We start from the raw sequence: 23,499 nt of genomic DNA, 5'->3' as shown, positions 1-23,499 counted from the left end.
GATACAGCGATTGGTTGCCTTCCCACATGCCCCGACAAGGGCCGAGGATCCAGCCTACAACCAAGTAACATGCCCTTGACCGGAATTGAACCCAGGACCCTTCAGTCCACAGGCTGACGCTCTTTCCACTGAGCCAAACCGGCTAGGGCCAGATTATTTTCTTATAAAGACATTTATTATCTAACATTGTTTTATATTAGTACAGATTTAATTATAAAAGGTCTGTTTACCTTTTTATTTGTTATGGATTTGTGGGGGTGGAAATGGTTCGTATTACTTTGTGTTTTATGCTGGTACATGTAATTTAGAATTTTCTGCCTCACATAAGAGAAGGAGCACATGGTCTGGGAGATATTTTAAATAGATGATTATGTTAAATTGAGAATTGTGATCCATTTGACATTTATGAAGTAAAATATCTGATTAGAAATACACTCTAAGTTTTTTTAATGTTTTGTATGAAAAATCTGACTTTGTGTTGTGTGGAATTTAGTCTGGCACCAGCTTGTCATCATTTGTTATTTTACCAAACCCATGACTAATATCAGCCCTTCGCTCTCCTGTGCTTTTACTTTACTCTGCTCTTCTGTGCGTTTACTGTTTCCCTCTAACGAAAGTAAGAAAGGGAGTGAGGGGCTCCCTGAGAAGACCTGCCCTTCCTCCCACTAGCCTGTATTTAAAAAGAAGCTCAAAAGAAATTTAGTCAGTAAAATTAAAGCCTTTTTTTTCTGGAAGTACTTCATTGAGACATTAACACTCTTAACTCATATCTGTCAGGAAACTACATTGCTGCTTTACATGGATAACTTGTGGAAACATAGAAAATCATAAATACATAATTAAGACATATATTCTAGCAAAGGGCCCATTTCCTCCCAGTTTGCTCTCAACAAGACTGAAAAGATTGTGTGTATGGATTGCCCACTGTGTTCTTTACGGGCCATTCTGGAAGGTGGGCGAGTGCGCGTCCTGCCCTCAGCACACAGTGGCTGTGTTCAGAGCACACTCCAGGGTGTGGTTTGGATTCTCAGGAAGAAGTGTAAACCTCTGAGGTTGCTGGGAAATTACCCGATATCCTATCTATTGTGCATGACCAGTGTCTTGCCCTACTAAAAGGATTTTCAGCTGTTTCTTACCTTTAAGCAAAGGAACTGTAGGCCCTCCTCTCTCGTGGATGGCCCAACTCTGTGCTTAGATACATATTCTGAATGTAGCAGACACAGGAATAAGGTGTTCTTAGTAAGCGAGATGAAAGGAAAGCATTGGGGATATAGGAACAGAAACAATTGTAAAAAGCTGTGAAAAGTACTCCAATTAACGTCTACTGTCTAGCACCTGTGTTTCCTTCTGACTCTTTAAAAATGTCCCAATACAGTATATTTCTGTGCTATTTTTATCCTTTGATGCAAGTATTATTCTTTCTATTATTATGTATTCATTGTTGTTTCATGTAATAGTCATTGTTTTCATTTACATTCCATTTTTTTCCACTTAAATTCATAAAGAACATTTTGTAATAGACTACTTGCTTTAAACATGGAGATTGTCATAAAGTTATCTTAAAATAATTTTAGGGAATCAAGAAGGGAGTATATTAGGATTGTGGGGGAAATGGGCAACAGAGAAAATTTAACTAAAGTTGAAACACACAATTGTAACCCCATCACAGAAACTCAGGTTCATTAAGGGGAGGTTGCAAATCACTTTGCTGAGACAATATAGTAGAAAGTTGGTGTATCTTAATAAATCTAATCTTATTTTCCTTTCGATTGTTGGTATCTGAAGTTCAAAAATTAACTAATCTTGCCGAAACCGGTTTGGCTCAGTGGATAGAGCGTTGGCCTGCGGACTGAAGGGTCCCAGGTTCGATCCCAGTCAAGGGCATGTACCTGGGTTGCGGGCACATCCCCAGTAGAGGAGATGTGCAGGAGGCAGCTGATCGATGTTTCTCTCTCATCGATGTTTCTAACTATCTCTCTCCCTTCCTCTCTGTAAAAAATCAATAAAATATATTAAAAAGAATTAACTAATCTTAGAAGAAATATGTTAATCTTTTAATATTAAAGGCCTACAGAAAGCATGTGTAACTTTATTTTTTTAAACTCTATTGATGAAAGTATTACACATGTAACTTTATTTTAAGTGTATATTCTCTGATAGACAAAATGAATGAGACTTATTTTTTCCCGGTTCCTTCCAGCCGCCTCCTCATTGCTCCCCTCTCTGTTTCTCTCTGCCATGTAGAGAAATGTGTTGATTAAAGCAACAGGTGCCTGGAGTGCTGGAGCGAGCTGGCTGTGTGCCACAGGGGGCGGCAGCAGCGATACTGTGTCACTCAGCCCTGGTGGATTGCTGTGTCCTCACAGGGAGGGGCGCCCAGTGAAACACACACTGCAGCTCCTGAGGGATTAAGTGTGTTTCCTTTGCTTTATAGTTCAGAATTTTACAGTTTCTTTGTTTGGGAGTTCTCAGATTGCTTAATGATTTTCGAGCCTCTACCCCCACTGCATCGGGACCAGATGTACGTAATAGCAGCATTTGAACCTCTCGATTTGCCAGTTTTACTGCTCAACATATGGCATAACCTTTTCTTTATGAGTGTCGGGTCCCTCTTCTGCCATGGAGGCCTAGACAGGGATGATCTTACTTATTTCTTGCTTTTTACAAATGTTGATGTTCTGATTTTTTTTTTTCAATAGTGGCATTTAAACTCTTTGTAGTATTTTAGGGAACTGTTTCAGAGTGAGACTGTTGTCATTATTTTATCACTGTAAAGGTTGTCAGCCAGCATGCCTGTTTGTTTTATAGTTGTGGAGGGACCCACAAGAATTTATGTGTATGATGGTCTTGTGTCCACATTATATTATGATGACAGAGCACTAGTTGAAGAAAGATTCTCTAATTTTTTAAGCCCTAGTTTAAAAGATCTTTTCTATTTTGCAATTTAAAAAGTCTGTTTATGTGAGTACCCTTTAATGGGCTTTAATGCATTTATGTGTTCTTAAAAGTGGCCTTCAGAATTAACCTTTTAAAATACTGTTTGCAAAAATGGAAGGATAGCCCTTGGCAGCTGTTAGAGAGGAAATTCCCTTGAGCTTATTTGGAAATTTTCAGAAGGCTCTTAACTTCACCTTGGACACCCTGTTTTACTGAACATGCTGGCTAAGATGTGGGCCCCAAACTTCATGTATATTAAGAGATGCAGCTGTTTTCTCTCTTTTGCAAATGCTCACCTTATGCTAAAGTCAGATAAGGACATTGGGAGCTGTGTGGTTTAAATATCCAAACCAAAGCAGTAAACTAACTGTTAGAAGGCATTACAGAGAACACCTGAGAGACAGATGCAGTAACGTGGCGAGCTCTGGCCCCTCAGTGCCAGGAAGCACTGCCCAGCCCTCGCTGGAATGAGTCCTCAGTCTCGGTTGCATGGTCTTTCTGCCCCGAGGTTGCTTGTCCGAATAAATGTAAGCATTCGTGAAGTCAGAAGCAGCTGCCAAGTGATGCGCCCTGCAGGTCAGTTGACACAGTCGAGCCCTTAGTTCCCATCTTTGGGTGGCTGATTTGCCAGAAATGTAGAAAAAAATAATATATTTCTTCATCCAGATGAAATAATTCATTAGAATTCCTGAACTAGGAACTTGCATGTACACACACACACTGACTTGAGAATTGCCAAGATAGCTATTAATACAAGAGGTTCTGTGTTATATAAGTAACATCTTACCAGCATTTAAATAATGTTATTTTTCATTGCAATCCTCATTAGTTCTGTGAAATTGAGTTAATGTTCAGGAAGGAAAGATGATTTGAAATACGTATAGAATGTGTTTAAATATTGGGAAGGGAGGGAGTGTCAGCAGACAGAACATTTTAATTACATGTAACTTGAACTAATTCAGTAAGGAATAAATATTCTTACAGGCAAAGAATGTTTTAACACATAAATTATGTATTATTTTTAAATGAAGGTAAGGCGATTTTCAAACATACATATTTTTGCACTGATGATTTATTTAACAAATTACTTCTTGAGTAACTATTTGCATAGCTCTCTTTAACAAGAATATATAAATTCAGCCCGACTGGCATGGCTCAGTGGTTGAGCATTGACCTATGAACCAGGAGGCCATGATTCGATTCCTGGTCAGGATACATGCCCAGGTTGCAGGCTCGATCCCCAGTCAGGGGGTGTGCAGGAAGCAGCCAGTCAATGATTCTCTCTCATCATTGATATTTCTATCTCTCCCTTTCTCTCTCTGAAGTCAATAAAAACATATTTTTAAAAAAAGAATATAAATTCACATATCTCAGGAAGCCTGCCATTTAGATCATTATATAAGATGAACATATTGAGAAGTTAAATATGTTTAAATAGTGGCCTTATTGAAAGTATGGGGAGAAGCCTGTATCCGTTAGGGTTTGATGAGAGGGTCAGGACCACGAGGAGTGGTGTGAGGGATGTGGTCCTGAGAGGCGGGCGGTCTCTGCAATGTTGTTGGACCTGTACCTGGTGCTGGTCTGACATCAGCAGAGCCATCATCAGGAAAGCAGAGGAAAGCGAGAGCGACTGCAGTCTGCCAGGGTGAGCTGAACCTCGTGAGAACAAATGAAACCGTGTGTCTCTCAAGCTTCCAAGCCTGCACCTTGGATGATACAGGGACTGCAGAAGAGCTGGTGCACTTCATGGAGCAGCACGGGGACTCGGCCCAAGATAGGGAGACGTGGACGAGCAGGGATTGTTGGAAGCCTGAGATCTGGCCAGAGCTGGGGAGGCTGCAGCCTCAGTGCTGCAGGCGACACAGCAGACCCACGCGTGTGTGTGAGCTGCAATAGTGCCTGACCTTACCCCAGTTTCCCTGTGTAAACACGGCTGCCACTTGCTTCCCACCTGCCAGGTCTCATGCAGCATCCCCTGTGGCTGTCCCTGAGCTACAGGTAAACAGGAACGGCATTCTGGGCAGCGTAGTCCGGCTTAGCTAACCTGACACAACGTGGCCATCATGGTTCACCCGTGTAGGCTTGGCACGTGGATACATCTTTCAGTCATATTTAACTTCCAAATAGAGCAGTAGTAAAACCATGCTTATGTCAAACAGATGCAAGTATACCTCTCCCAACCTGAAACAGTGGCTTTGAGGCATGCAACTGTATGTTTACATGGTTTTAAAGTAGATAACAAGGACCTGTGTGTATTCCTGACAATTAATGCAGATAATGTTTACATGCGTCTCTCCGGGAACTTTTCCTCCAAACAGTACCAAGAGGGTTAATGTGTCCCATCAAAGTTAAGTGGAATTCACTGTGGATATTTGCTGTGGGAAATTTATAGAACTAAAGCAGAAGAGAATTGTTTCACTTTATAGTTAATACTTTTTATCTTTTTTCAACTTCTTTGCAGTTTTTTGAGGTGCCGTTTGATTCAAACATGAATAGGACAAAGAACAGACCTCTGGTTCGTGGGCAGATCAGGTAAAATCATGAATTCAAGTCTCACATTGCAGAACATCCCTTTGCTTATTCATCCCAAATCATTCCCCGGTCTTTGCCTTGAGTCGGGAATTGAAAATAACACACCCCAAAGGGACATATCGGTTTGGATACATAGTACTCTTAACTCTAACCAAAATGTATAGAGCACTTAGAGTGGATCTAAGATTTACAGTTTTGTTGTGGGGGTAACTCATGCAGTAGACTTCTTATTCAGTTCAAATTTGAGACATGAACTGCTTTCACTTATAGTGGCTGTAAGTAAAATCATTCCGTTAACACAAGTGATTTCCAACACGTCCATATGGGGTCACAGAAGAAAGTAATGTCTGAAGCCTTATGTTTTCACATAAACCGATAATGCTGTTATATACCAAGTAAATTACTGCCTCCATTACTCTCCTTTTCACTGAATTCAATTACGTAGAACTAAAAGGCATATAAATATTTTAATATCACTAATGATTAATAATTAAATCCTTTACTTTCTGGAGGCCTTGAAGCTGGCATTTAAAATATTTTTAATCTAATAGATTATTATAAGCTGAGAAGAATAAAAAGAGCTAAGTGGTTTATACTAAGTCAGTGAGGCCTTTCTTCCTGTGTCCAGGCAATGCCCTCATGGAGCGTCCCATCTATTGGGGATCAAACAATCACACATGTTAACTAACACAATACAGGAAACAAATGCAGGTATAGTCAGTAAGTCTGTAAAAATAGTTCTTAATATTAACTGTTTTTAGCCATACAGTTCTTAAATGAATTTAAAATACCATTTTATTGAAAAGAGCAATAAAGCCAGATGAAAATATGTAAGAACAGAAATCTCATCTACTTAGGTTTTATTTCCCTTTCGGAATATAATAACACTTCCTGCTGTGATTGTAGTTAGAAAATGTCACAGTACTTTTATTTGAGACAAGTTGTTTTAGGTGGGAGAATGCAAATTCTGTAACCCATCTCAAATGCCAAAAGCTGCTCTCGCCACAGGTTAAGTCACGAGTAGGTTCTTACTTCTTTGGAAATTCTTTTCAGTGACTTTTCCTCAGTCACATTGTCCTCTTCTTTAGAACCAGTGGGATTACGGGATAGACCCAGCAAGAGGTCCATAGGCATATAGCATGATCAGATGAAAGCCAGCCGTACTCCTAAGAGCTCACCTTACTTTGCCCAGTGGTCCTTTCCTGCCCACAGGAGAGCAGAGTGCACAGCACTTCTAGGGCAGCATGTGGCCTGGGGATGGTCAAAGACGAGGCTACAGTACAATTGTTAGTCTCCTAAACTTCACCTTTTTGTTTGCATGATAACCTTAATTGCTGTTTTATAGAGCAAACTATAGGCCTGGGAAACAGACTCAAACTTACTTTCATATGTAGGATGTATTTTATTAAATATGTACAAGGAGATGTTAAGAGTCTGGGGCGGAAGTCTTACACTAACTGAAGACTTTATATTAGTGTGTATTATAAAACAGTGAATTACTGTCACTACACAGAGTAGATGACTGTAGGGGTGCACTAGAAAGTCTTGCAGTCTATCTGTTAACATTTATTTCTCAGCTTTGGTGGCTCTCACATTCACAGTGGCTATTGAACATTTAAGCGCACAGGATAGCCAGTTTGTTTTCAATTTTTTTATTTTTATTTTTATTTTTTGGTGTTTATGGCCCCATTTCACTTGGGCTGGTATGCCTGTTGAATCTATACAACTTCACAGACGTCATTTACAATCTGGCATGTAAAATGTGAGTCCCTGTCATTTTGATGGGCAGTAGTATAGTAGGTCTGGGAAAGAAATCTTTGAAAGTCTTTTGCCATTGCAAACTATTTCAAACTTTGTACATAGCTTGGTTTCTATTCATTCTAAAGACATCTATAAACATTTATGGAGAAAATATATTTCATTAACTTTTTCAAGTGATTGCAATTTACTTTGAAAATTTTTATTTAAGAAACATGTGCCTGGACTAGTTGGTCTGAGATTTCCTGAAGCCCCGGGGAAATGCCCCTTTGCACATGTGGACCCATTTGGCACGTCCCTTCTCTGAGCTCTCGGTCCTCTCTTCTGGAAAGACGTGGCACGTGGGCACACACTGAACGCCTTCCAGAGCTGACACAGAAGTCAGTGCTTTTGTTTGCTTGTTTAGTTTATTCTTTACTCCAGAAAGGATTTGAGGGATCATAACACTGTAATAGTTAAATAGAGAATAAGGGATTATTCTCTTAAGTAGGCAATAAGGGATACAAAGTTTTGAATTTGGGATAAATAATAAGGTCACAATAAAAGCTTATCAAATGCATATATATATATATATATATATATATACCTAATATGCAAATTGTCCAGGAGTTCGCTCGCTTGCTATGATGTGCGCTGACCACCAGGTGGCGGCATGGAATGAAGGGAGGCCCTGGCCGGCAGCCAGCAGCCGGGGAAGGGAGGCCCTGGCTGGCAGCCAGATGGAAGGCCCTGGTCAGCAGCCGGAAAACCCTGATCGGCCCTGATCACTGGGCAGGCCTAGGGACCCTACCCGTACATCAATTTCGTGCACCAGGCCTCTAATAGTTAATAAGGTTGGACTGCCCATTTCATTGTGCATTTCCTGGTAACATCACAGCTACATACATCCTATTGCTAGTCCTAAGATAGATGATGTTCAATTTCCCCCAATATTCAAGTGAGATATTCAAGTGAGAAAACTGCGGGTCCAAGAATTATGAATAACTGACAGAACAAAAATTTGGCCTAGTCCATTTGACTGCTCACCCTGAGTTCCTAATGACTACACAAAACTTTCTCTAAAAGTGTCTTGTCCCTGAGAAGAAAACAGCATTCAAGGGAGACCCAACTTCTACCTCTTCTTAAAAATAAGGGACACTTGGTGAGGATATTAGAAGAATGTCCTCCTGAATTCCGTAGACCAATGAAATAGCAGATTTCTAAGCCATCCTGGTGCAAGCCAGAGACAAAATATCAAAGAGCAAACAGCTCCTAGTGAGAACCATCTATGGCCCTGAAACAGTGGAGGAATAGGAGGCTATTGGCCAAGCATAGCAGCCCAAGAATGCATCTCAAGCAGCTGGTCTCAGGTCAAAGTGAGACAGTGGAAGGAAGAGGAGGTGCAGTGTTACATGTGTATCAGGTGACGGCTGGAATCTAAAAGATGATGTAGGATGAGTGCTGTGCCACATGATGTGATTGTAAAATGTGCTCAATCTATTGGCCATACATTTGCATTTGCTCAGGAGAGTCCTGGTTTACACCTGTTGTCCCAGCAGAATTATTATTATTTTTTAATATTTTTATTGATTTCAGAGAAGAAGAGAGAGAGAGAGAGAAAACAGACAGACAGACAGACAAACAGAAACATCAATGATGAGAGAGTCATTGATCGGCTGCCTCCTACACACCCTACAGCGGGAATCAAGTCCACAACCTGGGCATGTGCCCTGACCAGGAATCAAACAGTAACCTCCTGGTTCATAGGTCGACACTCATCCACTGATCCACGCCAGCTGGGCCCAGCAGGATTATTGATAGCGTCCCCCTCCCTCTCAGCAGTGTCCAGTTTAGATAATAACTATATGCCACCTGATGGTGATGATTATAATCATAGACTTTCTTATTTTTAAGGCTTGTTCATACAAACTCCAATTGCTTATTTTGCACAAAAGAGGAAGAAATACATAAATGGAAAGTATGATGTATCTAAATCAATTTGTAGGTAGACAATGCAATGCAGACGTCTTTAAATTGCTTTTTAAAAGTGACACTCAATAAATATCTTTATGTTTTCTTATAAATTGGAAGAGATGAATAAGATCAACTGACTTGTTTGGACGTTTCTGGCAAAAATGTCATGGCTCTGAATGATTGTTTTGAGAAAAGTTGGGCTTAGAGCTCCCTTTTATTCTCTGGCAAAGAACACACCTGAGATTGCTTATGTCACATTTCGAGAACTTACATTGAAGGTGAGGAAACCCACTGAAGAAATCGCATTCGTGTAATGTAATGAGGATGAGTATCAGAGAAGCTCACCTTCTTATCAGACAGTCAGATTTGGTGTAATCCAATTTTAACTTGGTGCCTGGAGGAAGTTAATTAGGGACTTTTAAAAATGTATGTACTAGAAAACATCTGTCTTCAGATATTCTTCATATGGTAACTAAAAATGTTATGTGACTCTAAGCATGGGCAAGCCATTGAATTAATCTTTCCACACCACCACTTTCTCACATATAAGGGTCAAAATTCCAACCATGTTTCTCTCATACATAACATTATTGTAGGGATAACAGTAAGAGCAATAAAATCCTGTAAATAAAAGTTCATTGTTGAAGAATGGGTTTCAAACTCCAGAGAAATGTAGCGTTGTTTGCAGAACTGTTATCTGTTTTCAAAATTTGCTTTAAAATAAATATTTCCATGTTTATCAGGCAATTCAGATTACTTTCAAGGGAGAGGGGGAAGAAAGCAAAACACTTGGCAAACCAGAGAGCTTGGAGAGGAAAAGTTACATGTTTGCATTGTCATGCTTGAGTGGGCCCAGCCACGCAGTGGCAAGTAGACGGTTCCTGAGTCTTCATTCCTGCTATCCTCAGCAGGCGCTTACGGAGGGTGTTGTCCCTGTAGAGAAGTGTGCTAGTTGCTAAGCTTCCTCAGAGGTAAAGGAGACGGCCTCCATCCTCTTAGCATTACCTGAGGAGGCGGCAGTGCGCATGCTTGAGGACCCTGAGTGCCTGCAAAGGTTCCTCCACTCAGCAGTGTGTGTTTTTAGTGCGCCTGCCAGCCAGGCCTGCGCGAGACACCAGCGGTGAGGTGGTGAATACCAGGATAGGGGGATGCCAAGTGACGGGGGACACAGACGCAGAACTTAACCCAGACTGAGGAGTCGTCAGGGGTAGCTGGGAGGGCGTGATGTCTTAAAACTTGAACCAAAGGATGAGGAAGAATGAGCCGCCCTGGCCATGCCTTCCCAGACTCCTTTCTGTTCCTCCTCTTCCTGTTCCTTTGCTGTTGGTCCTCGGCCTCCTTCTCATCTCACTCCCTCCAGACACTACATTCTGTCTGCTGAACCTCCAGCCCAGACCGCCCGGACCCTGTGAAAATCTCTTTGGGGAAGCCCCTGTCAGCATCTCAGATTCCATGATATAGATCCCAATTCATCATGTTCTCCCCCAGACTTTTTCCTTATATTCTTGTTAATTTACATTAGAAAGTCGAGCGCCTGTAAGTCATTCTGGATGTTTTTTCTGTTTATTCCCTTCACCTGATTATCCCACAGCCGTGTCTTTTCAGCCCCTCTGTCACCCGCAGTCTGCGCCCTGGCCGGTGCTGCAGTCTCGGACCATCAGCAGTTCTCTGCTGGTTGTTACAACAGCATCGCAGCCGGCCTCTCCTTCTCTCGAACCCTTCTCCTCCCTCCCACTCAGCTGGCAGATAGGGGTTCCTTAAACGATCACATTTCTGTCTTAAAACTTTTGGGGTTTCCTTAATATATTTAAGAAAAATACTTATTTTAAATTCTTCACCGTATCATAGCAGGCCTTTCAGGGTCTGATCCTTCCCGTCCTTCCCACCTCATCCCCACTCTGCTCACCTTTCTCATTCATCCTCTTCCTTACGTTGTGACTCTGTGGAACTGCTGGTGTTGTCACGGAAGGGCCATGCTTTCTCTCGTCTCCGCCAGGTGTGCTCACCTGCCCTTTCACCTGCCCTTTTATGCCGAGTGCTCCTTCCTCTAAAGGGACAGCTGTCTCCATACTCGGGTGAGGTGGCGGTGGGTGTTTGTCTCTGATCCTTGAGCGCCATGTCGGAGCACCCCTGAGCGCACTGGTCCCGTCTGTGTCCTCTGCTCTGATCACCACACTGCAGGAGCTCTGCCAAGGCAGAGAGCGCGTGCTCTGCACCGGGGACTGTGGGGCCCCAGGAGTGAGCAGAGATCTGCCTCAGGTCCAGCGGGAGCTCATGACAGCTTGGACCAGGTGGACACGGCAGAGGTGAAGTCTTGCAGTCCATCAGTTCAGAACCGAGGCTGGCTCCTGATGCCTACAAGTTCAGTTAAATTGTGTCTGCTTTCCAACACCTTTCCCATGGATCACCAGTCTCCACAAATGAACTCTGCCCCCCCCCCCCCCCGCCTCCCCCAGCCTCTGCCTTTTCCTTCCTCTGCAACATTTGTTCCTTAGAGAGTATTTCTGTACCATCTGCATGTATGTCCACCTTCCTTAAATTCTGCAGCTCTTTATATAGGGATCACAAAATTCATAATAGGGCAGAACAGCAAAGGGGACACAAGAAACTGACCCCGAGGAGACACAGCCCAAGCCAGTCGAATCCTCACAACCAACACAGCAGAAGTACTCGAGGTTAATCAGGCAAAATGGCGAGAACCCTGCAGGGATGCACCCTTTAGAATTCTCCATCTCCTCCTAAGAGTCAGGCCAACAGCAGGAGCTGTGAATGCCCAGCCACTAAATATAGACTTTCCTTTTGTTCCCCCTATTTACGTAACTCAATGATTCTCAAACTTTAGTGGATGCAGTTTTTTTTTTTCTTCCTTTCTGGAATTGTATACACATAACCTTATGTGTCCTTTATGGATGACATCAGGAGACTGTAGGAAATGTTGAATATAATACACATCCACCTTAGGACCAACCTAAACAAACTCCATGGACTGCAGCTCTTCAGAAGGTGCATGTGCATCTGGCCCATCACGTTTGATTGCCAGTCTTGGGCTGCCTGCCTCTCCTTAGATGGGGCTGCTGCCATTTGTCTATATTGTTTCAGATGATGGAGAAACTGACATTGAATATCCTATATAATAAAAAGGTAATATGCAAATAGACCGAACGGCAGATGCTCTGACCGGTAGGTTAGCTTGCTGTTGGGGTCTAGCCAATTGGGACTGAGCGAGATGGGCTGGACACGCCTGGAGTCCTCCCTTGGTCCCTCCCCAACCCTGTTGTGCACCGGTGTGGTCCCTCAGTCTGGCCTGTACCCTCTCGCAATCTGGGACCCCTTAGGGGATGTCAGAGAGCCGGTTTCAGCCCGATCCCACAGGCTACATCCCTTTGGAGGGTGCCAGGCGTAGGGCTCATGGCTGGCTAGAGCTGCTGTGGCAGCATGAGCCTCTCCCGATCGGGACTGATTGGGCGTGAGCCTGCGGCAGGCACAGTGGGCCGGGATGAGCAGGAGCGGCAGGTAGGAGCTGCAGGTGGCGTTGGGCAGCGGGTTTCAGCCTGATCCCTGCAGGCCACCCAGAGGGACCCCACCCGTGCACGAATTCGTGCACCGGGCCTCTAGTCCTATCTCATAAAAGACAAAAAGGGTAATTGACCGTACCTTCACTACGCTTCCCATTGGCTAATCAGGGTGATATGCAAATTAACCGCCAACAAAGATGGCAGCCGGCAGCCACGCAGCTGAAGCGAGCAAGAGGCTTGCTTGCTCCAGTGATGGAGGAAGCCAAGGTTCCCCGCCTGCCGAGGCCGGCTCTGAGCTCCGAAAGCAACAAAGTTTCAATTATAGAAGCTAAACAAACCCCAGATACCTCCTTCCAGCAGGCCGTGGCCTCAGAGCTGGAGCGAGCAAGAGCCAGCTCTCAGCTCCAGTGATGGCAACAAAGTTTTAATTATAGAAGGTAAATAAATCCCAGAATAAAAAAAAAGAAGAAAAGGAGAGGCTGGGAGCTTCAGTCGCTGGCCAACCTGAAAACGGCCCTCAGCCCCTCACCCAGACTGGCCAGGCACACCAGTGGGGACCCCCACCCTGAAAGGGGTGTGACCAGCTGCAGACAGCCATCAGCCCCTCACCCAGGCTGGCCAGGCACCCAAGTGGGACCCCCACCCTGATCTGGGACACCCTTCAGGGCAAACCAGCCAGCCCCCACCCGTGCACCAGGCCTCTATCCTATATAGTAAAAAGGTAATATGCAAACTGACCCTAACAGCAGAAAGACTGGGAATGACTGGTCAATATGACATACACTGACCACCAGGGAGCAGACGCTCAATGCAGGAGCTGCCTTCTGGTGGTCAGTGCGCTCCCACATGGGGGAGCTCTGCTCAGCCACAAACCAGGCTGATGGCTGCCAGTACAGCGGTGGTGGTGGGAGCCTCTCCTGCCTCCTCAGCAGTGCTAAGGATGTCCGACTGCAGCTTAGGCCTGCTCCCTGCTGGCAAGTGGACATCCCCCGAGGGATGCCAGGCTGCCAGAGGGATGTCTGATTGCCAGCTTAGGCCCAATCCCCCGGGGAGCAGGCCTAAGCCAGCAGGTGGTCATCCCCCGAGGGGTCCCAGACTGCGAGAGGGCACAGGCCGGGCTGAGGGACCCCCTCCCCCGCAAGTGCACAAATTTTTGTGCACCGGGCCTCTAGTATATAATAAAGGAATAGTAAGGTCATTGACTGTTTTTGAAATAGTCAATTACAATATAAACATACCTTTTATATTTAGGCAACATAAATTTTCTATAATTTTTTGAGACTCAAAGGGGAAAATCTTTACAACTAAAATGCCATTTAATGAGAATAAAATCTATGAAATTACATTGTAATTTGTTTCATTTTCCCAAGGAGAATTCAGAGGGCAGTACTTTATCTCTTTATTGCCTACATAAAATGCCAATTCTGTATGTCTAAAGTATCACAGTAGCCCGGCTTGCATGGCTCAGTGGTTGAGCGTCTACCTATGAACCAGGAGATCACAGTTTGATTCCCGGTCAGGGCACAAGTCCCAGTTGTGGGCTCTATTCCCAGTGTGGGCCATTCAGGAGGCAGCCAATTAATGATTCTCTCTCATCATTGATGTTTCTATCTCTCTCTCCCTCTCCCTTCCTCTCTGAAATCAATAAAAATATATTTAAAAAAATAAAGTATCACAGTATAAGGAAAATAGAAGGAGAGGGAGGGAGGGAGGGAGGGAGGGAGGGAGGGAGGGAGGGAGGGAGGGAGGGAGGAAGGAAAAAATAAATGGTCTCCCTTATCAATTACCTGGGGAAATACTGCTTTTTCAGATTTTAACTCATCCTGACTTTGCAGGGACACGAAGTTATCAGTTACTCTGTCTAGTCTAGGGTTTTACTATGATTGCAGGTGGTTAATAGAAACATCCTTCTGCAGCTTCCATTTACCAAATGGGATTCCTATGGAAACACTTGACCCCATGGCTTTCTGCTTTTTACGTCAGCTCTGGGCCTGGGTGGTAGAATTATTTATCAGCCTTTAATGGCTTGGGGCCACTTGGTGGATTGGAGCTCATGCCCCTCACATCACTCCGGAAGCCCCCGGGTGCACGGGGAGAAGCTCGGAGTCAGTCAGGCACATTCGGCACCACTAGCTCCAGCGTCTGCAGCTGAGGATGTCTGGAGAGAAGGGCCCCAGAGACTCAGGGTGGCGCTGCTCTGCCTCTGGCCTGGCTCCTCACCCCAGGTCTGATCCTGTACACTTGGAGCCAAACCACTGCCAGGACCCTGCGGCTGAGCGTAAGCGCCACAGCAGCCTAGCCGGAGGGCCCCGCTGCTGGCAGAATGGACGTGTGCATGGTAGTAGGACTAGTCACGGGCAAAATCCAGATGTGGTTTGTCTGACACCTCACATTTCTCTGCCGTTTTTACATCCTCACCAGTAACTTCCTTCCTTTCACCCTGTATCACGCCGGCACCCGATTCCTCTAACTGCTCCACCTCAGGAAGCTCTGTGGTACTCGCAGCTTTGGCTAATGGGATAAGAAGGATTTAGTAGTTTTAGGGTGGCCGTGGGGACGGGTGAGAACGAGGTGTAGGTACAAGTGAATGTCCCCATTAGTTCTCCCTAAGATTATAGCTGCAAGAATCTAACACCTGTTTTGGAAGTTGTGGGGGCCCATGGGCCTGTGGAGCCCGTTTTTGCCTTACGTTCTGTGTGCCTGAGACCTGGGCCCAGCTTGCCTGGAGCAGGTGTGCAGCTCAGCCTCACCCTGGGGTCTCTCGGTGCCTCTTCAGCCCCACAGCCCCAGTGGGTCCTTTTCTTCAGACAGTATTTAAACAAGTGGTCCCCTGTCCTGAGAAACGTCTACTAATTAGCTTTCTCCTATTCTCCTCTCTTCGTAGGCAGGCTACTGGAAGGAATGGCCTGCGCACCATTCCTTGATTCCAGTTTAGCCTCCCGCTCACTGTGCACCTCTGCTTCTCTCTGTACTTGCCCTTCATTCTTCTCTCTCTGTCTGGCTCTTCTGACCCACTTTCACTTGAACTGACGCATCATCAACATGGTGGCCTCGGCCATAGTTCCAAGGTCTTCCAGCTGAGTCCTCTGTCCCGTCCCAAAGCCTGTGAGAGAAAATGGGATGGCTCGGGCTCAGGCCAGACATTTCATCCCGGTGCAGTCAGTCCCTGTGGCAGTGGAAAGGGTGTGGGGACAGGGTGCTGCCCCTGCCCCTCCCAGGGCTGCTTCTGCGGAGGGGAGCTCGCCCTCAGCCAGGTGTGGTCTCAGGCCCTGACTCACTTATTTATCCCCATATTTCCAGCTACGACCCAGCTTCCACCCCAGTACACACACTTTACATCCAGTTCTTCCGTGGTTTGCAGTCAAAGGTAGAAATTCTTAAATTAACTGAGTCCTCTTTTGCCTCGGACATACAGAGGTATGTGTCCTCTCTCAGCCTTCCCTGCAGTTCGTGGGAAATTTGGACTATGTCCTGGTTCTTTCAAAGTGGAAATTTTCTGTTTTGTGTCTCTGTTTTTGGTCTGTCATCTTTATCTGAATTGAGGTCCCTCAGACTTAAATTTGTAATGTATTTTACACATGTATTTTTTTTAAGTAATAACCTTTTTTCTGGTCTATCCTAATTAATATTAATCTTTCTTAAGAATGTCAAGGCTTAATGTCTCCTATATATTTTAGAATTAATAATTCCCTTGTCTAATTCAATTCATTAAGAATGTATTGATTACCTATAATGTTACCAGCACTGTCAGTTCTGTTTTTATAATGCTCAGAAGGCTCATAATCGCAGTGAAAAAATTAGCCAGATGCATAAAATGCTTAGCAGACAGAACAGAGGAGCCCATAAACACGTAGTGAATGAAATGAACGAGTTGGCACAAACACGGAGTTCTCTGGGAGGTCAGAAAGAGACGGCAGGCCAGGACAGCCTGGCCAGGGAAAGCTTCCCGAGGAGGGGCCTGCGCTGGGCCATCTTCCTTGTTATTTTAAAACATCTTTATTTTGATTACGTCTCCTTTGATTAGCTATTTTTCAGCCTGGTGATGTTGACAGGGAAATAATACATGTCAGCATTAGTTTTTCCAACTTAATGGATCAGATGGGAGTGATGCATAACTTCTGAGCTTTGGGTGTGGGCTGTAAGCAGGAGATAGAGCGATAAGGCAGAGTGAAAGGTTACTTAGAGGAGAAATTTAAACACTTGGAATTGGGGTCGCCCACTACCTGGAGTTTCAATGAGTGACGAAGATTGAGTTTTCAAAATGAAATGGATTATTTAGCTGGCATTATTAACGCAAAGCATAGGGTTTAGCCTAAGTATTATAGGGATTTGCAGGAGACATTTTTCAAATTTACTGAAGGTTTTACCAGTAAGCACTTAAGCAAATGTAAACGTTTTGCGGGCTGCAGGGGAGCCGTGAACATTAGTCATCGGCAGTCACACTGGCCTCGCAGACGTGCTGGGCCAGGCTGCTGCTCGGCACCGCTCCTGAGGTTGTTGTGATTAGTCTCCTGGTGTGGATATGTTGCAAATGTAATAAGAACATAAACATTTTATAAGTATAGGAATTTCTGTTTTTACTGGTAGCCAGTCATTTGAAGTGGCAGGAAGAACAAATTTGATCTCGACTTAAATCATAGTGGTGCTGACATAGAGAACTTTGTCCTTAAAGTGAAATCTTTCAAGGCTATGAGCCACAATATGAAGAGTCAACGAGAAGGTTTTGTGCACGTCAGCTGGGCCTAGTTGTCATGGGGGGTGAAGGAGAGGAGCACCGAACGGCATCTCCCTCTCAGATCAGAGAAGAGAGAGCATGTGTGATTATTCTGAAGCATCGTGACTTGTGAGCATTTGTTGACAGTAATACTGAGATGGAGGTTCTTCAATTCTCATGACCCTTTTTATAACCATAAAATAGTCAGGTATTTTAATAAATATAAAGAATTACCTATCATATCAAAGTAACTAAATTGATCATTTGTAACCACTTGAGAAACAAGTTGTAGCAGAAACACCTTTTACTAATCCAGAGCTATTTGGTCTAATGTCCTATCACTTTAGTTCCTTCTCTTTTCAGTAACATGATGATCAAATGCTCTTCTCATTGACCCGTGTTATGTGAGCTGGTGAGTCTGAAGACAGTGCTTTCATTTGCATGGTTGGTTAAGGTTTGTTTCAGCAACATTCCAGGCCCGTGTTGGGTACAGGGACTGAGAGATGTGCACAGTACAGGCGCTAAAGAGGTGGTGTGTGGAGGGTGGGGAGGAGAATGGCCCAGGGAAAACATTCTGGGAGGTCTTGTTTGGATATCTAGTCTGATTCTTAGAGGATGAGGAGGAAATGCTCCCAGGAAAGACAGGGGACTGTTGGGGGGTGAGGTGGGGAGGCTGCGTGAGTTCTGGGGCAGAGGGGCTGGTGCAGGGCGCAGGGAGCTCTGGCACCTGGACCAGGGCTGCAGGGCGCAGCAGCAGGCCAAGTCCTGAAGAGGCACTTTTTGTTTGGCCTGCTGTGCTGTTCTACATTTGCCAACATTTAAAAATAGAAAAGTTTAACATAAAACCCCAGATTTCTGGGTTTCTTGGCACATTCCTCCATGGTATCTGCCAGCCAAACCTGAATAGCAGTTCCCACAGTCCTCAGCACTCTAATTTTTTTCAGTAGGCCCACTTTTTACTCCTTTCTATCGCCAGCCTGGGCCCTGTGATATCTGTGTTTGCACACATTGCCCTACACCAAGGCCCAGTTCTGAGTGGGTGCAGGAGATGGAGTTACTGTACCAACATTTTATGTAGGTGAACTGATCTGCTTTCTTTTTTACATAGAATCTTGTAAATTAAAAGGGAGAGAGCTAGAGAATTAAACCATCTGGCTCAGCCAGGAAATGGAAACGAATGTGCTTCCCTGGGGCAGGTGTCACGGAGCTGGGACAGTAGAGGCCTCCGGAGGTGGTCCTGAGCAAGTGCCAGGCGCTGGGAGGAATCCCTGAGACTGGACCGCTGGCTGGAGACGACTGTCATGGGTGGATCGAATGATGGGAGTCCCCTCTGAGAATCCCAGAGTCTTTGTGCATTGCTGACCCAAAATCTAAACTGAATTGATGTCATAGACGTCAAGAGTCACCATCGCTTCCTCCTGAATTAGAAGGCTGGACCTCGGAGGTCAGCAGCGGGGTGTCATCATAGCTATTTTTTTTATCTCCCTCTTAGAGTAATAAGATGCTTGTAATTAAAAAAAAAAACTCATCAGCTCAGCCTGCTTTGTTTTTTTCCTTGAAGAAAGTTTTTCTAATATAATGCACAGTCCCCATGTTCTGAATATAATAATGCCCAAAATACTTCCTTATTCTTGAATTTCCTTTTAACATGTTTAGACGTTTAATTTAATTTCTAAGCAGGTTGCCATCATTTTTTATGTAATTGATAGCTTTTCAAGCATTGCTGTAATCAATTTTCTTTTAAAATATATTTCATGTCCTCTCTTTCTTCCTACATTCCTTAAATTACAAATTTCCATCAGTCCTCTGCTGCCTGCAGTACCTATCACTTGAGACTTCTTCAGAAATAGAAGATTCCTAAGTAAGAGTCTGGGGAGATGTTTTTAGAATAGTTATCTTTAGAGACTTTCCCCAAAAACTCAAGCCAAAACTCAAATGTCAAATTTACACATGAAATTAAAGTTCAGTTAGCTCGGTTTGATTAAGGTTTAGGGTTTTCTTTTGTTTTTGAAGAAAGGAAATTTTATTTTGTAATTAAAAAATCATTTGTGCTGAAATAATGAGCCAGAAGTATGAGATTAATTTTTGTGTAAACTAATTACCTGCAGAGCTGCTTACAATATAAAGCTTTATTGGTTTAACATAACATTTCCTAGCCCTCTCTGACACGTTGCTTAAACGGAAAGGCCATATTTCCCCAGCAAGTTATTTTAAAAGTCAGGTAATTTAAATTACATTTATTAAGTGCAATAAATAGAAATCAAATTTAAAAACTTGTATGTTTATTCTCATTTGTTCCTAATTTTTATAGAAAATTCCACTTTGATCAGGCTACTAAGGATTGGTGTTTAGTAAGCAAAGAAATATTATGTTTTAAAAGAGGAATAAATAATTCATAGAAATGTGTTGACAAATTTCTCCTCCCTCATAGTCTATTAGTTTCTTTCCCGCAGTCGCCTTGGGCAGGAAAGGCGGACGGGGAAGGATCTCGGGCATTGATGCTCGGTGGGAAGATACCGCAATTTAAAAAGTAATTCCGTTTTGGATATGAGTTGGAAATAGGTCATCACTCAACCCTCAGCATGAGCCATAAACCTATTTGCATGAGTGAGTGAATGAATATAAATTGTTTTTTTACTTCAAGAAAATTATTAGATATTTTTTCTGCCATTTCCCACCCCCCACCAAATAGAACTGTTTTCTTTATTCACACATTTATTCTATTTTATTAAAAATTAGAATATTTTTGCAATGTCATCATGCCCCATTCACCTGCTTTTCTGATCTTTCCTCTATACATTTCCTCCAGTGGAACTCCAGGGAGAATCACTCAGAGACATTAACTTCTCTGTTCTTAATGAAGGCCATCACAGCAACTGCTGCAGGTACGCAGGAGCAGCCGTGTTCTTAAGAACAGTTTGCATGTGACAATCTATCTGTTCTCGTGCTGGTGTATTTTTCTGTAATTTGATATAATAAAATTAAATTCTTAATTTAAAGTTATAATTGAAAATAAAAATAGTTTTGCCATTTTAATTCACAGCCATCATTTATAATTTATAACTGAGAAATTACATTCTTGAGTGTATATATATTTTTTCATATTCTAACATCTATTCATAAGTCTTTTTGAATTTAAAAAAATAAATCAGTGGAAACAATTTATTTCAAGTTTGTCTGCCCCTACTTCCTTCCAACTTTAAATAGGCCCACCCTATTTAAATACATAATTCTGTATTATTTCACCTGTTCTTTTTCTTATAGATGAGTTTATCATTTGAGAGTTTGTAGTACTTGTGTTTATTTGTTTAATGTCTATCTTCCTTTCTAGACTAAACCTTGCTGTCTATCTTGTTATCAGCTGTATACCCACACTTAGCATTATGGCTAACTAGTATATAAGCAATGAGAAATTTGAAGGAATGAACAAATGAACACTACGTTGCTTTATTTACATTATTGTATTTGATTTTTAACTATGTAGTAAGTTGTTCCTATTTTACAAATAAAGAAACTAACGCCAACTTGTTAACATTAAACAGCTAAATAGGGTAGAACCCCGCCTCCCCTGTGGTCTTGTCACTGAGTTGTTTGTGTAAGCCAGTTTGATTTGGGTTTCAGTCTTGACAAATAGCAGAGCCCTAATATATCCCTTACTTTTTAATTGAGGAACCCGAGAATCAGAGAGGTTCGATAAGTGGCCCGGTTCTACATACCCAGCTAACATCAGAGTCAGAACGTGGCCCCAGCAATCTACTTCCTATTGAGCATGCTTATTTAGGCTACTGCGTGCCAACCCCAACATAGCAATGCTAATGAAGAACATGAAAGCATTTCGGAATGTTGTTGTTACGAAAGTGTTCCAGGAGACACATGGTGACCATAGTACAATGAACCCCATATCCCACCACCCAGGGTCTGCAGTTGTCAACGGTTTGCCACACTTGCTTCATCTCACCCTTGAATGGCCCCAGCACTTTGAGCTGTATGGCCACATTAAATTAGGGCAGATGAAGCAAAGAAGTGGGGGGGGGACACCTGTTGTCCCTCAGCTGATAACAGAACTAGTTTGCTGCCCTGTGTTCTTCCCACTTGGAATATGTCAAAAGACAACTGAAAGTGGGTGACCTACCAGGCCAGCCATAGTCAGCATTGAAGTGGAGTGACAGTGGAGGGCTCAGCTCATCAGAAGTGGCAGCTGAAACCAGCATCACACTGGTAATGGGGTGCAGTGGGTCTCCGACTTCAGCAAGCCTCACCATCGCCTGGATTCCTAGCAGGTTCCCAGGCGATGCTACACTGTGGGTCCAGGGACCACGCTTAGCTAGAACCATGGGTTCTACCAGGAAGTTTGTGCTCAGTCCTCTCCCCTCAGCCCAGGAAACACAGGTAGCCTGCTTAGCCTGCCTTCATGTCTTGCTCTAGAAATCAGACCTTTGAGTAGCATCTGAAAAGGGAAGTGAATTTACATGGTAAAAGGAGCAAAAGGAATTAAAATGGTAAAAGGAACAAAAAGGCTAATGAAAAAAATTTTTTTTAATTTTAAATGAAGAATAAATGCCATAGCCGGTGTGGCCGAGTGGTTGGAGCGTCAGGCCAAGCACCAAAGGGGTTCGATTCCCGGTCAAGGGCACATACCTGGGTTTCGGGTTGCCCCTGCCCCCAGTGGGGGCACGTGCTGGAAGCAACCAGTTGATGTGTGTCTTTCACATCTATGTTTCTCTCCCTCCCTTCCACCCTCTGAAAAGCAATTGGGAAAAAATCCTCATGTGAGAATTTAAAAAAATAAATAAATGGAGAAATAACTGGATAAGTCTGTCTGTCTGTCAGTCTAGTCTGTCTTCCTCTCTTTCTCCACAGGTTTGGGATACTTCCCTTACCCATTTAGGAATAGAGGAGCAAATACGTTTTTGATCAAGGGCTGAGCAGTGTGATTGGGAGGAAGAATACATGTTGGGTAGTTGAGCTAAAATACCACATCAGTCATTGATGAAATCACCATCAGTCCCTTGCGCTCTGTCCCTGACTTTGGTGAGTCAGTTGTATTGGACTGAGGGAAGAAATGAGCATTTCTCATTCGTCTCTGTATCAGGAATAGATTTCTTTTAAAACAGTTAAACTTAACCTTAATCACCACCTTATTCAAAGATTTCATGGTAAATCAAACTTGAAAAAATAATCCATATCATTTCTCTTTGTCCCAGAACCATTATTACTGCAAGTCCTCCTCCCACTTACAGTTTCATAAAGAATTTGCTTCTATTACTGACATATTTTCATTATGTACAAATCCTGCCATTTATCAAGATAAGCCCTTTGTTTATCTAACTCTTGTACTCTACCTTATTTTAGACAGAGCTTCAGTTAACTTGTAAAGTTATGTAAAATATGACAAAATTGTTCAAAAGCCCAGCAGACGTGGCTCAGTGGTTGAGTGTTGACCTATGAACCAGGGGGTCACAGTTCAATTCCCAGTCAGGGCACATACTGGGGTTGCAGGCTCAATCCCCAGTGTGGGGTGTGCAGGAGGCAGCCAATGAATGATTCTCTCTCATCACTGATGTTTCTCTCTCTCTCTCTCCCTCTCTCCCTCTCTCCCCTCCTCTCTGAAATCAATTAAAAATATATGTATATTTTTTTAAAAACCACCTCATAAAAAGACTTGGGAGAGATAAAATAGAGCCAAAAATAATCAATCTAAAAATGCAAACCAGGGCCACCACCTGTGATTCTACCTAAGAGCCTCCGGGGAAGGGCGCCTGCTCTGCTGCCTTGCTCTGTGCCACCAGCATATTTGGGAATATCAGATGGCAGATTAGAGAGCTGGCTAGGCAAATTCTGCTCCTGTCAGCTAGCATTTGATAAACACTGCATGGCAGTGTGTCCATGATTCTCCTCAAAATGTCTGATGTGATTTCCCTTGTGAGGCGGACAATGCATGTCCATTGCTGGCCGTGCTGGCAGGTGGAGCGATCCTTCTGAAAAGCAGGTCTGCTCTTTTCTTCCCCTCGTTAAAACTGCTGGCTCTGCCTGTGCCCAGAGGCAATGTTAGGTGTCTGACCTGGCCTTCCTGACCTCTGCTCTCTGCCC

General features: G+C 43.6%; 1 protein-coding gene across 1 annotated transcript in view; it reads left to right on the top strand.

Annotated features, from left to right (window-relative positions):
* COX10 (cytochrome c oxidase assembly factor heme A:farnesyltransferase COX10) overlaps positions 1 to 23,499 on the top strand; it is a 112,374-nt gene that overhangs the window by 74,042 nt on the left and 14,833 nt on the right. The window contains exon 5 of the mRNA XM_070392942.1: positions 5,399 to 5,469. Coding sequence (XP_070249043.1) covers positions 5,399 to 5,469 — 71 coding nt within the window. The remainder of the gene's footprint in view (positions 1 to 5,398; positions 5,470 to 23,499) is intronic.

Source organism: Myotis yumanensis, unplaced genomic scaffold, assembly GCF_028538775.1.
Source record: "Myotis yumanensis isolate MYYU_CA2020_CCGP unplaced genomic scaffold, mMyoYum1.0.hap1 SCAF_16, whole genome shotgun sequence".
Classification (NCBI taxonomy): domain Eukaryota; kingdom Metazoa; phylum Chordata; class Mammalia; order Chiroptera; family Vespertilionidae; genus Myotis; species Myotis yumanensis.
Note: the sequence above shows the minus strand (reverse complement) of the source record. Positions and strands in the feature narration are given on the sequence as shown.